At 40.1% G+C, this 15,139-nt stretch overlaps 1 protein-coding gene across 4 annotated transcripts in view; it reads right to left on the bottom strand.

Annotated features, from left to right (window-relative positions):
* Tasp1 (taspase 1) overlaps positions 1-13,862 on the bottom strand; it is a 234,580-nt gene extending 220,718 nt beyond the window's left edge. For 3 of the 4 annotated variants that reach the window (XR_007236041.3, XM_048455440.3, XM_048455441.3), the window contains exons 1-2: positions 13,806-13,862; positions 1,224-1,440 (exon numbers count right to left, since the gene is read on the bottom strand). Coding sequence is in view for 3 of the 4 variants with exons in the window: in XM_048455440.3 (XP_048311397.3) it covers positions 1,224-1,368 (145 nt within the window). In the remaining variant the exon portion in view is untranslated. Of the gene's footprint in view, positions 1-1,223; positions 1,441-13,805 lie in introns of those variants that run through there. The other variant, XM_048455442.3, reaches the window with a different exon arrangement.
* Between the last annotated feature and the right edge of the window lie 1,277 nt (positions 13,863-15,139).

Here is a 15,139-nt window from a genome sequence, read left to right as displayed (position 1 = left end):
GAACTGACCCAATCTTAGCTGATCTCAGAAGCTAAGCAGGGTCAGGCCTGGTCAGTACTCAGAAAGGAGGAGCAGAGGTTGTCCATGACCAGCACTTTCTGCCAACACCCAAACTGATCCCTACTCGTTCTGATCTCTAGCATGCTTTAGCTAGGTGCCGTTACCATCAAGAGTGTGTCTGAAAGGAAGAAAAGAATCACAACAGTCAACAAAAGCAATGTTTTCCAAATCTAAAGCTGTCACTACTTGTCCAAGTTTCAGAAGTTTCTTGCACTGTTTACCAATAACTTTAAAGACAGTTACTTACTGGTACTATGGATGTAATAGGGGAATTCAGCCAATCACTTTCTGTTTGTGGGGCGTGTCGCCCTTAGGCTAAAGCTTGCCTATAAACCTGCAAGCTCATTGCAGCTAGCTCTCTCACCTGGCTCCTGCATCGTTTGGATTCTGGTGTAAGCAGGTGTAAGTCTTACTTCTGTTTATTAAAGTTGTATATTTTGTATTAAGATAGTCTGGGGACTTTTCATTACCAATCACCCTGCGGCTTCATGGATGCATTGCTAAAAAGGTGCAGTCAAGATGATAATGAACCAGAGATTCTGAAGCAGGAATTGAGAGTCCCAGGTCAACTTTTAACTGAGTAAAAGTATACACATTTCCATAAATTTGCCTCTTCTTTCTTTTTTTAAAGATCTTGATTTTATCTTTGTGGGTGTGTGAACATGTGTGCCTGCATACACACATGTTGATGTATGTCATGTGCGTGAAGGTGCCCATGAGTACCAAAGGCATCAGATGCTGTGGAGCTGCAGTTACAGGAGGTTCTAAGCTGCTGTGTGTGGCTGCTAGGAACTGACTCGGGTCCTCTGAGAGCAGCAATAGTTCTTAACCGCTGAGCAATTTCTCCAACCCCACTCAACTCTCATTGGAAAAGAGGGGAGTGTGGTGGGAAAAATAATAAAGATTTAAAAATTACTTTGGTTTTAACACAACTGATCCAAACATACGTACTATATAAGGTAAATAAGAGAGGGGAAATAAGGAAGACGTAGGAAGAAGTACCATTGTAAAATATTCCAACCAGAATACAGAATCACATCTAACAGATTCTTTGGTTCCAACCCTCTTTGTCAAATATGAAATGCAGTCTTTGGTGTTTTTCACAGCAAGAAATGGAAAACATCCTTTTTGGTTTTCACTTCAACTCACCCACAAAGTCTCACCTGCATGCACCAGCACAAAGCCCCCTCGTTTCTCCTCACAAGGCTGCCTTGTTTCTGATTCCTTGACTGTGACTTTAGCAGTAGATGCCTGAGGTGCTCTGGAAGGCAATCCTTCTCCAGAACTCATCCCCTTCTCCATGGTCATCCTCCAAGATTATCATCTTCTATCAGGAAAAGAGCATCCTTCCACACAACAGCAACTGTACAAGGAGTTACCCTAGGGAAAAAAAGGAAAAGATTACCTCTATTTCTTTCTACCAACATACACAATACTTACAAAAAGCCATACACATATTTTTCAAAATAAGTTATTTTTAAAATTATTAAACTGGATAACAGTAACAGAACGTAAGAAGTTTATAATTTACATCCCTGTCCAGTAACAGTACTTGTCTGAGGACATATAAACAAAAAAACTTATTATAAAAAGATCTCATCCTGGCTGAGTGTGGAAACACACGCCTTTACCAGAGCTCTGGAGAGTCAGAGGCAGGGGGATCATTGAGTTTGAGGCTAGCCTGTGTGTGTGTGTGTGTGTGTGTAGCCAGTTCTAACCTACCCAGGGCTACATAGTTAAATCCTTAAAAATGGGGGAGGGAAACTCCACCTAGTCCAAATGCTGTCTTTGTGCTGCCCAAACTGAAGTAACCTCAACATAGCGTGACTATCACTTTATTTTCCCTGCACATCCACAACTTCACCTGGTTGATATTACGTCATGATGCTGATAGTTTTACTATAAGACCTGTTTTGGGTACCAGCTACCCAAGATGGTTCCAACTTGGTTAGCTGAAATGGTACACTTTTTCACAACATTCTGGCCAGAACTCCAAATAGGAAGCTCAGAAAAACCTTGCCGAATACTGAGACTATTTGCAATTATACCAGACAGTAATCTTGGAACTTAACCATCATTTTACTTTCACAGGATCCCATAGAAAGAACATCGCCCCCATGACAGCTGGAAGTAACTCTAGAAGATGATGTCCCCTCTCCCAACAAAGTTTGTCCTCAGGGATAGGGACATCATTTAGGGGTTGATTACAATTGGCATAGGGTTGGGGGTTGGGAGGAATTTTGGAGGATCAGGGATCGTTTTAAAAAGGGGGGGGGGTTGGATGGGATAATAATAATAGTGAGTACCAAAGTAAATACTTGTGAGCTATTATTTATAGGCAATTTATGTTGGTATAGATTCTTGTATATTGATACAAGCTTAAATTATATGGAATATGTTCCTATTTTCATCTACAATATTTGTACCTAGGCAAAGTTATTTTGTCATATTATATGCATGCATGCTTCTAAAGCTGCTTAGGACATTTTGTATAATGATACAATTTTAGGATATATTTATCATATAGCAACATACATTTCTACCTCTGATCAAGATACTAATACATTGTTTACTTTTTGAAGTCATTGTCCTCATTTGTTGCACAGTTATTTTTGTATAATATTCTAATATGAAATCTTAGTCTTTAAGTTATATAGGTTCTAAGAATTATAGACCAATAGTCATCTATGTTTATCATACTTAAAAAAATTAGACTAATCAGGTTCTTTAGATACATAGAGATTGTATTTTCCATAGATAGGTAGTCTTCAATCACTTCAAAGAGCTATAGAATATGGCATATAAATAACTTAGGGTTCTGCTAAAGTGAGACACGATTGCTCCTGGCAGCACTGATCTATTCCCGAGAGAATGTTGAGCACCGAAGACATTCCACTTGGAGCTTGTTTTCTTCTTACCAAAAGTAGCCTTTGGGCAAGGAAATGCCCATGCATTGACCACTGACAAAATGCATGATGTTTGGACTGGACAAACAGGATACAAAAAAAACACTGTCAAATCTTGCCCAGACAAGGTAAATCGATTTTGAAAAATTTATGCCTCTGAAATTGGTCTGTCAGTTACTCTAGGCCTTAGCCAAAGTTGTTTGCTTCAAGGTTGCAAATAAGACTTTGGGTGACTGCCCAGATAGCCAGTTGTTTCTGTCATTTGTTGCAAATTTTGGAAGTTACTTGATTGCACTTCCTGCTTACTCAAGTAATATTATTTCCTTTCTCAGATCTTCAATGGGGTTGAAGACTACATAGTTGTAGTTACTTTCCTCACATGACTTGGCCAAGTTATTTATATACAAGATTTAAACTCCTTGAGATAGGGTAATTATTGAAACATTTGTCACATGTTTCTTGCTTGATACTGTTTATGCTGGTTGTAATTCTAATTTTTATACATATTTGTTCTTATTGTATATAACTTTGTATTAGGCTTATAACTTTCTTATTTAAACAAAAGGGGGAGGTACTGTAGAAATTCCTACCTGCAGTGCTTTTAAGTTACCCACCCACTTGGGCGTGGTCTCATATACTACATATGCCTATGTAAAGTGCGTGTCAGGCCTCGTTTCCAGCTGCGGGATTCAGTTGCTGTTCCCTGTTCCAGCAGAGAATTGTGATCTGTAAGTCTACCCCTAAATAAATAACCCTCTATTATACTCAATTCTGAGCTAGTGTGGGATTTCTTTTAAGCGTCCTTCTTCAAATGTTGTCTTTGTGCTGCCCAGACTGAAGTAACCTCAACATAGTGTGACTATCACTTTATTTTCCCTGCACATCAGCCCATCTCTGGGACAATTTGAAATTACAGGCACACTAAACTAATATAAAATCTAGCTTTCTACTTAAAGAAAGCAACAAATTCATACTTACATGTGAGGCATTTTTAACTTTTATTCAGTATTACTGTGCGTAGATATTGTGGAGGTAGAAGTCGGAGGACAACATTGCGGAGTCAGTTTTCTCCTTCTACCTTACATGGGCTCTGGGAATCAAGCTCTAGTTGCTGGCCTTACAGAGCAAGCACCATTACCAGCTGAGCCATCTCGCCAGCTTGAATGTTTGTTGCCTCAGGGCCTCACTATAAGGCTCAAGCTGGCCTGAACGCCCTGTCCCATGACTGTACTGCCACAGCCTTCTGAGTGAGTGCTGGGATTACAGAGTGTAACACCACTGTTCCCACTTACAAAGAAATTCTTATGATTCTCAAAATCATCACTTCAATGCTGCTCAGTGCAATTATAAGCATAAATGCTAACAAAGTTATGTTTAAACCAAGAAATTAAACAAGCACTCCTTCAAACAGCTGTGAGCATGAATAACAGAAAGTTCTCCAACGTAAGAAATGAGACATAAAATTTAGTAAAACAATTTTCAAGCTACTAATGTCATAAAGCTTTTAATTTTTCTCACTGTGCAGTAAACACTCAAAAACACTACACAATTAAAGTTTAATAACAACAAAGAGGTCAGAATTTACTCTAAATTAGGAACAAACATACCACTTTTAAAGCAACAAAGAAATTTATTTAAAGAAAACATGACAGTGGGGTGGTCAAAACTTTTTAAATGACGGTATTAAGTAAAAATATTCAATCATATTAAATTGAAAAAAGGAAGGGGTCAGACATAGTGGCATATGTCTATAATTCCAGCACTGGTAAGGCTGAAACAGAGGGTTGCAAAATAAAGGGCAACAGGGTTACACAGCTGGAACCTGGCTCAAAGATAAATCAATTCAATTCAATTAAAAGCAGCCACTGGAAGGAATGAAGACATTCTTGATTTATAGACACAGAATAAACATCAATTCAAAAAATTATTTTAGGGGCTGGAGAAATGGCTCAGTGGTTAAGAGCACTGACTGCTCTTCCAGAGGACCCGGGGTTCAATTCCCAGCACCCACTTGGCAACTCACAACTGTCTGAAAATCCAGTTCCAGAGAATCTGACACCTTCACATCAATGCACATAAAATAAAGATAAATAAATTATAAAAAAAATTTAAAAATTATTTTAAAGCACACAAATAATCAACTGAGAGGTTTGAGACCACCGTTGGGTATACAGTGAGTTCCAAAACAGCGTGATCGATATGAGAGACTCTTTTAAAAAATGTATAATTAGGGGCTGGAGAGATGGCCCAGTGGTTAAGATCACTGACTGCTTTTCGAGAGGACCTGGGTTCAATTCCCAACACCCACATGGCAGCTCACAACTGTCTGAAGATCTAGTTCCAGGGGATCTGACACCTTCACACCAATGCATATAAAATAAAGTTAAATAAACCATAAAAATATTTTTAAAATGTATAATTATATGCAGTATTATCTGAAAGGAAAGAGCTAATTATATATACAAAGTATGCATCTGGATACCCAAATTTACCCAAAGGATGTTTAGATGACCAATGGACAGGGTGGGATGGAAATTAGGAACTGTTCACACAGCTGGGCATGCCTTGATGGATTTTCTCAACTGGCTCATTTGAGGTGAGAACCCCCCCCCACCAACCCTGAGCCACACCTTCTGGTAGCTGCCCACATAAAAGGACATGGAAGAAGGAAGCTTTTCCTTTCGCCTGCTTGCTCTGACCCTTGCTGTTGTTAGTCATCTGTTCTGCTGAGGCATTCCTTCACTGATAGTAGGACACATTTCAGGGTTCCAACTTAGACTGGAGGGCAGCTGAGATATCCACCTCCTAAAGAATTACCGAATGTTTGCCTCTGAGAAACAGCCATTGTTGAACTAGGGGGACCACACTTTCTAAGGGTTTCTTGGTAGTTTTGGAGCCTGTCCTGGAACTAGCTCTTGTAGACCAGGCTGGCCTCGAACATACAGAGATCCCCTGCCTCTGCCTCCTGAGTGCTGGGATTAAAGGTGTGCACCACCAGCACCAGGCTCCACTTTTTAAATATATATAGATATATAGATGTAGATAGACAGACAGACAGATATAGATAGATGTATGTATACTCACACACAATATGGTGGTTTAAATAGGAAAGACCCCAACAGACTCACATGTTTGAGTGTTTGGCCCATAGGGAGTGGCACTATTAGGAGGTGTGGCCTCGTTGAAGGAAGTGTGTCATTGTGGGGGTTGATTTTTTTTATTATTTATTTATTTATTTATTATGTACACAATATTCTGTCTGCACATATGCCTGCAGGCCAGAAGAGGGCACCAGACGTAATTACAGATGGTTGTGAGCCACCATGTGGTTGCTGGGAATTGAACTCAGGACCTTTGGAAGAGCAGGCAATGCTCTTAACCACTGAGCCATCTCTCCAGCCCCCTGTGGGGGTTGATTTTGAGGTCAAATATTGGCAAGCTACACCCAGTATGGCACAGAGTCTCCTTCTGCTGCCTGAGGATCGAGATGTAGAACTTTCCGCACCTTCTCCAGCACCATGTCTGCCTGCACACTGCCATGCTTCTCACCATGATGATAATGGATTAAACCTCCAAAACTGTAAATCAGCCAATTAAATGTTTTCCTATATAAGAGTTGCCATGGTCACCATGCGTGGTGGCACATGTCTTTAATCCCAGCACTCAGGAAGCAGAGGCAGGTGGATCACTCTGAGTTTGACGTTAGTCTGGTTTACAGAGCAAGTTCCAGTACAGCTAAAACTGTTCCACAGAGAAACCCCATCTTAAAAAAAAAAGGAGTGCCACAGTCATGGTGTTGTCTCTTCACAGCAATAAAATCCTAACTAAGGCATACACATGTAATGAATATATTTATATAGTCTATCAGATATGTTCCTTTAGAGAAGCCAATATATATTATACTATGGAAACTATATATACTAATATATATGATATATATGAATGTATGCATGCATCTACATATTGAGTATATATATATATACACACACATACACACACACATATTACAGAAGCACTAGTTAATGAACTAAGTCTGAGATCCAATATAACAGAAACTATAAGATTTCACTTAAAAACTACTGTAACAAAGGAAATGCCATATTCTGAATTTATTTTGATTTCAAGTGACATCTTTATAATGCTACCTCAGAAAAAAATATAGAAAAAACATGCCCAAAGATTCCTAAAGGAGCTATTTTTGTTTCATTTTTCTGAATCTTGAATTTACAGGGACACATAAACTACAGGTAACTGGAAAAGGAAAGAAAAACATTGATTCCTGCCAATCAGACAGGGGGTGGGACATGACATTTGATTAACCTCTGTGAAATATTTATCATACTTGTCACTGTTATTACATTATTTGAAACATGTAGCACACTTATACCAAGCGTTAGCTCAAGAAAAACATCTATTGCTTCAGCTAAATTCTGAGGCAATACCCACAACGAAATGTTCTTAATGACCACAGATGTGCAGGTATTAGAAAGTTCTATGCAATAAGAACTAAGAACACTAGGCTGATTAAGCTCTAACCTTGAACATCTAAGGTCCTGGATTCGACATCCAAGTCCACAAAAATCATAAATTAATTTAAATACTTTAAACTTTAAAGAATTTGGGCTGGAGAGATGTCTCAGTGGCCTGCTCTTCTAAAGGTCCTAAGTTCAATTCCCAGCAACCACATGGTGGCTCACAACCATCTGTAATGAGATCTGGTGCCCTCTTCTGGCCTGAAGACATGTTTGCAGGCAGAATACTGTATACACAATAAATAAATCTTTAAAAAAAAAGTTAAAGAATTCTTTAGCTCATTTTCATATGCCAATAAAAAGAGCATTTTAAACATAAACTGGATAACCTGAGTTCAAAACTCAGAACCCGTGGTATAGGAGAGAACCAGCTCCCAAAATTTGCCTTCTGACCTCCAAACATGTGTCATGGCACACACACAATAATAATGTTTTTAAGACTATTTTTTAAAAAGGGATTATGGGTGTTATCATATGCCCAAAGATGGACATAATAGCACATGTTTATAATCCTAAAATTTGAGACTCTGGGGAAGGAGAATTTAGAATCTAAGGCAAAACCAGGCAGTGGTGGCGTACCCCTTTAATTCCAGCATTTGGGAAGCAGAGGTAAGTGAATCTCTGTGAGTTCAAGGCCAGTCTGGTCTACAAGAGCTGGTTCCAGGACAGGCTCCAAAGCTACAGAGAAACCCTGTCTCAAAAAAAAAAAAAAAAAAAAAAAACAACATTAATCTGAGGCAAGCATGGACTATATACACTCTATATACAGTGACCCTATCTCAAAAGTTATAGAATCTAGCAAATTACATACCCAGAAAACTAAGACCATATGTCCAAATAAAAACCTGGGTAAAAGCACATGCTGCCAAGCCTAACCACTGGATTTCAATACTTGGGGCCTACATAGTGGAAATAGAGAACCATACAAGATGTTTATGACCTCCACATACATCCCTGCAAGTGCATGCCCCACACACAGACACAGTAAGTAGTTCTCTTAAAAGTAAATAAAGTTAACTTCTTCACAAATGTCTAAATTTTATTCATAGGAGCCAAAATTAGGAAGCACTTTAAATGCCCATCAAGAGACAATGGATCAATTAAAAACAAAATGTGATATATTTCTAAAACAGAGCATCAGTGAGCCATTACAAGAGTAGAATATAAATAAGCATTAGAAACAGTGAATAGAAACTAAGGACAAAAGGAAGGCCACCAATCTATCATTTATAGAAAATTTAATTGGATAGAAAGTGGTTTAAAGATGGAGAAGCAAAGGCGAGCGACCACTAATGGAGGCAGGGTTCCTTCTGTGGTCATACCTGGAAAGGAAGTGTTCACTGTGGAGAAGCTGTGTCCTGCTCTAAGTTACTCAACAAGACAGAAAACAGTGGCTTCCAGGCCACGCCTTGGCCTGGGTGACTCCATTTTACAAGCCAAATTTGGTACATTTTGAATGTGTACACAGAGGCAAATTGACTCTGTTCCTCATTGTGCACACTGTGCACAGACACTTCTATTTGTCCAGCACCATGCATGGGTAGCACTCTTTAGAGTAAAAAAGCACCTCTATAAACGTATCGGACTAGAAGCATAAGACTATATTGGCATATTAAACCTTATCAGACAAAGACAAGCCAAAACTTTACCAAAGACATCAGTCTGAGGAAGAGTGTTACACCTTTATCTGGGCATCCTAACACTGAGCAACAGCTCAACAACCTGTCATCTCACCACCAGTGTGTGTATAAAGGGTCCCACAGGCAAAGAAATCATGACTGTCTCTGAGGATTAAGTCCCCACTGATGATATGGCCCACTCAAATTATCGGCTGCCCACCTGTCTGCCCAGATCTAGCCCCACACCTCACCTCAATTGCCTCCCTGGGTCCACACAGCACCTCTGCAGCTCAACACAACCCTGAGGCCTGGGATCAACTCTGACCCTGCAGCCCTGCTTTGTTTGGCTCCTGCAGTTCTCCATCTGCTTAAGCCTCCACCTCAGCCTGCAGGAAGGCCTCTGTGAACTGCCTGAACTCCCTCACCTTCTTTACATTTTTTTACATTTTGTAATGATATGTGTGTTAGTGTAAGTTCCAGAATCACTGCATACTATGCAGTGTGATTTGAGGGGATTGAGATTGAGATTGTGATTTGAGATTATGAACTAAGATTGGGATCAAAAAACCTGGGTTTGCAATAGCTAGCTCAAGACAAATATGACTTTACAAATTAGAGGCAACAAAACTTGTGAATCTATTTTTCTTTCTTCTTGATTTTCTGTTTGTTTGTTTGTTTTTGAGAGAAAGCGTCACCGTACCACCTGCAGGCTTTGAAGAGCTATCAACAATGGCCTTGAATTTCTGCTACTCCTGACTCCACCTCCAGAATTCCGGAATTACCACACCCAATTATGCAGTCCTGAAAGTCTAACCCAGAGTTTGTAGACTGTAGGCAAATAAACACTCTAACAACAAAGTAATATGCCAATGCACTCCCTAATAATAAATAAATAAATTCTAACAAACATTATATGTATGAGCATAACGTACTCATGACATCATTTATTAAGAGCCGGGCATGGTAACTCACGTCTTTAATCCCAGCACGTATAGATAAGAGGAAATATAAACTGAACATCCAAAGCCTGGCAGTGGTAGCACACACCTTTAATCCCAGCACTTGGAATCGAGGCCTGCCTGGTCTACAAAAGCTAGCTCCAGGACAGGCTCCAAAGCTACAGAGAAACCCTGTCTCAAAAAACAAACAAACAAACAAAAAATCCAATAATAAAGAATATTTATAGAAGAACAAAAAAATCGATTCTAACAAAACTGTACTGGTACCTTAAGCTGGATGTAACTGTTTTGAAAAGGAGTCTATAAGTATGAAAAGCCTGAAAATATGCAATACTGTTGGTATTGCTTCTCCAGAAACTACATATGACCTAGTCTACACAGGCAGTTAACAGTATCACAGATACACCTCTAAGGAGAACTGAGAAATCCAGTGTTCTCTAGGATCTTCCATATTTGAACTTAGTTATTAAATACTAGGCACTGAAAAGAGATTTTATTTGACCATTTCTGAGACCAAGATGAATGCTAATCCACTAGTCATCAAGACCAGAAGGGGATCTCAAAATAAAACATTATTATTTTTTTTTAACTTCAGGGACTTTCTAGGTATTAATTTATGGTATAAATCTTGACCTTGGATCTCTCGTATATATTTATTATATATTACATTATACATTATATTATATTTATATTATATGTAGTATGCACATGGATATATATAATATAATGTATATATACAATGCACATATATGTATATTATACACATTTTTAAATTTTCCTATGTCACTTGTGATGACATGCTTTTTAATTAAACAATTTAGAAAAGTATCATGTGTCTTGTTTAATCTTTCCAAAGCAGTGTAGGAGAAGAAATCATCTATCTGATAATAAAATATTTCTTAACAGAAGAAATTCAGTCTATAAGCTACTGCAATTGATAATAAAGAATCATGCTGTTAGCTGGCCATAGTGGCTCATGACTGTAATCCTAGCTCTTCAGAGAGGCATGGGCGGGAGGATCGCTGCAAGCTTAAGGCCAGCCTGGCCTACATAAAGGGTTGTAGGCCAACCAGGAACATAAGATGAGAAGCTCTCATTTTAAAAGATAAAACACAGTATTTTGTGTATTTAGTGTCATGACATTGAGATTGCAATGCTTCCTTGAATGAGTTCCAAACAAATTTAAATTCATCTCTGAACCAGTAATTCTACTTCCAAGCACACCTTCTGCCTAAATTTTAAACAGAAAAAGCTTAGTCTTTCTTAGGTCGGTTTATGTTGTTGATGATAATTTGTTTTGTTTTGTGAGACTGGGTGCAACCAAGGCTAACCTAAATGTCCTGCTCCTCCTCCCTCCACTCCCAAGCTCTAGGATTTCCAGCATGTGACACCACTCCTGGGTAGCTTTACATATTTCATGCTATGCTTAATATATGATAATATGAAATTTTAAAAACATATGTGCAACCTAAGAGTTCAACAGAAAAGAATGGTTATAACTAACATTATTTGTGGTAAGTTGATTTTCAAGATGGATTCCTAAACCAGTTAGTGGGAAAAAGAAAGTCACCAAAGGTGATGAAAAGTATACAGCCAGAAGGCAAAATGTAAAGTTGCACTCCCCTCTGCTACTATACACCAAAATTAAGTACATCAAAAACAAGAGTCAAAACTACAAGAACTTTTAGAGTTACCAGAAGTTGTGCAGGGGTAATTATTTATGACTCTAGAATCATCAACATTTTTTGTTGTGGTGGTGGGTTTTGTTTGTTTGGTTTTAAAGACAGGGTCTTTCTATCTGAAACACTGTTATATAGCTCTGGCCTGTTAATAACAAGCACACATGTGGTACATGCATAATAATGATAAATCTGGTCAAACATTAGACATTTCTCCAAAACTGTATAAGAATCAAAAAGTACATGGAAAGATGATTAAAATTATTAACCAAAAAATAAAAACAACGAGATATTATTTCACTAGTACCACTAAGATGCATATAAGCTAAACAACAGATTTTTGCCGGGCATTAGAGAAGCAGGCCTTCATAATCTGTGGGACTGAATATGCTGTAGCCACTTTAGAAAGCATCTGCTCGGTTCTCAAAACACATGACCACACCCTAAAAATAATATCCACACAAAAAGTCAGAGGATGTGTAGCATTATTCCAAACAGCCCAAAATACAAACAATACAACTGCATATCCATAAAAAGGAATGAGTGAGTTATGTGTAAGTCAGTGGTAGAATTCTTACCTAGCATGCATGTGTGAGGTCCATCCCCAGAATAACAGGGGAAAATAAATAAATAAAAAGGAATAAACGTATTGTTGCATTGACATGGACAAACAGTGAAAACATTACCCTAGCTGAAAGAGACTAGACACAAAAGGGCACCTGTTACATGATTCTATTTACTTAAAATATACGAAACAGGAAGATGTACACTGAACCACGGATCAGAAGTTGGGGGAGGGGGAACCGTTGGAGGAGGGTTAACTATATTGGGTACAAGATTTCTGGTGAAGCTGATAAAAACGTTCTGAACTTGACGGCTAACTATAAAACTTTTGAAAACCTTAAACACAAAGAGAGAGAGACTTAACAATGTAAAAGAATGGACTTTGTACTGCCTTGGTTACACCTCAATACGAAAAAGGCATAACCAGGGCTGGAAAGATGGTTCAGCAGTAAAGAGCACTTGCTTCTCTGGCAGAGGATTTGAGTTATTCCTAGCACCACATGCTGGCTTATAACCATTCATAATTCCAGCTCCAGGAAACTGAATGCCCTCTTCTGGCCTCCATGGATATGCACGTGGTGCACAGACAGACATGATGCATGCAGTCACACATTAAAAAAAAAAACTAAAGAGAAAGCATAACCAATCTATCCATACTCCATGCAGTGAGTACAACATACACAAACTGCATTTTTTTAGTTTGATCTGTAGGCTCACACACTTGCAGGTCATAGCTTAAAACACCTAAGAAATGAGAAAGAACAAAATTCTTAGCGGTTATGCTAATCTCTAACTATTTCTGCAATTCCCAAACGTTTTCTAATAAGCACTGCTTTCTGAAGTCGTGGGAGCAAAACGGTTTATTTACAACAAACAGAAAGGGAAATTATTAAACGCCCAAGTGTGTAAGCTAAATGTCCTTAGCTTATTTTTCAAGGATCTTAGTCCAATGCCCCCTCCCCCAGTGAAGCTTTCTTTCCTCTCCCCCGCAGAATTAGGTTGAACTCGGAATCTCCATGCCTCTACTTCAAAACACCTCCAGCTACTGTTTTCGCCCGCCTCTCCAGCTGCCTCATCTACTCCGTCCTAGCCTCCGATGTCTCTGCCCTGGATACTAACGTCCCTCGGGACTCTAACGGGCCTCTCAGACATTCCGGGAAGCTCTGGCCCCACCGCGACACCGGTATGTGGCACATCGCCGGTCCTGTGAGGACCCGGAGACCGCGAGTTCCCTGCAGCCTGTGACTGCACAGCGCGCGAAGCGCTACGAGAAAAGTCCGCAGCCAAGGAAACTGGAGGGCCCCACGCGTGACCGTGACTCGGGGCCTGGAACTCCGTGGGCCCCTGCCCCAGGACAGGCAGGTGGCGCCGTGGGCGCCGTCCCGTGCGGTCGGGAGAGGACGCCGCGCGGGCCTGCGGGGCCACACGGAGACCGAGGCTCGGCAGCGGCGGCGACGCGGACAGCGTGAGAACGAGGGACACTCACCCGCGTCAGCGCAGAGCACTCCTTACACCGGAAGTAATCGCTCGCCCGTTGCCAGGGTGAGGAAGCGGGAGTGGCCTGCAGCCTTTCCATTGGCTGAGGGTACACACGAGGCCGGAAGCAGACGCCCTGTGTCTCTAAGCCCGTGTCTCTGCCATCTATCCGGTAACGGGTTCGTTGGCTACAGAGCAGAGACACACAGGTCTGTCTGCGGCTTCTGATATGTTTTTTCTTCATTTATTTTTTGACATATTTGGGTTTGTTTATTGTCGTAGCTGTGCAGTCACCGTTACCCATCTCGCCTTCACTTTGCCCTGTAATTAACTTGCACGGTGTGTCTGCCGCTTACCCACGTGGTGAGCTGACTAGCGCAGTTGCACGAAATGGAAATAGTGGCCATCACTGATTAAGGCGTTGCTGAAGAACCCTTCTTCCCCCATCCTTGCAACGCGACTCCTGTGGAAAACAAGGATTCTATCTGGGAGTCAGCTTTACTCTAGGAAGAAGGAAAATGTAGTTGTCATGCCCAAATCCACGAAGTCCCCCAAAAAACCAACAAGGAGACCGAGTCCCATATATAAAGCAAAGAGCCTTTATTTTATGCAAGTTTGCAAACTCGGTCTCTGCTCATGTCCAATGTATTGGAATAAAGGGAGAGCCCCTAGCTCAGTTAGAGTTCAGTTTTTATAGTAGTAAAGGTGGGGGTGAGCAGTTTCTGAGGTTCAGGACCCCTGATTGGCTGACATTTGTCTAGAGGTGTCCTGGTGAGTGTGTGCTGACAGGTGATCCTGTCTATAGCGGTTGGAATTTGGAACGTTAGGCATTTCCTTTGGATGGGCTGTTCTTGGGTGTTGCTCAGGTAATCTTAGTTTATGGTCCTTCCTGCAACCAGGTATTGCTTCAGGGTAAACTACCGAAACTCGGGCCTCCATTAAACTTATCCATGACCCAGTCCTACTCTGGCAGGTGATAGTGGTTGAAAATAAAGAACTTCTTTTGGGTGGTCTATTTTTATTTAGCTTATCATGGCTGGCTCTTACAGTAGATAACCTTATTTTACTGTCCAAGATCAAAGATCAAAACCCAGTAGCAATTACATACAGTTTCCTTGTAGCTAGTATCACGTATCCTTTAACAGATAGCCTACTTGGAAAGAATAGAATAGTGCAAGTTAAGTATCTCTCATCTGAAATACTTGGGATGAAAAACATTTGGGATTTTTAAATGTTTTCCAAAGTTTGAGATACTTGCTTATACATAAGACGTCCTGGGTATGGGACCCTAGTTGCAAAAGTAAATACTCAGTTGTATTTCATACAGACCTTATACACAGAGCC

This window comes from Myodes glareolus, chromosome 10 (assembly GCF_982192425.1).
Source record: "Myodes glareolus chromosome 10, mMyoGla1.1, whole genome shotgun sequence".
Taxonomy (NCBI): Eukaryota; Metazoa; Chordata; class Mammalia; order Rodentia; family Cricetidae; genus Myodes; species Myodes glareolus.
This window is presented reverse-complemented; position numbering and strand designations above follow the sequence as displayed.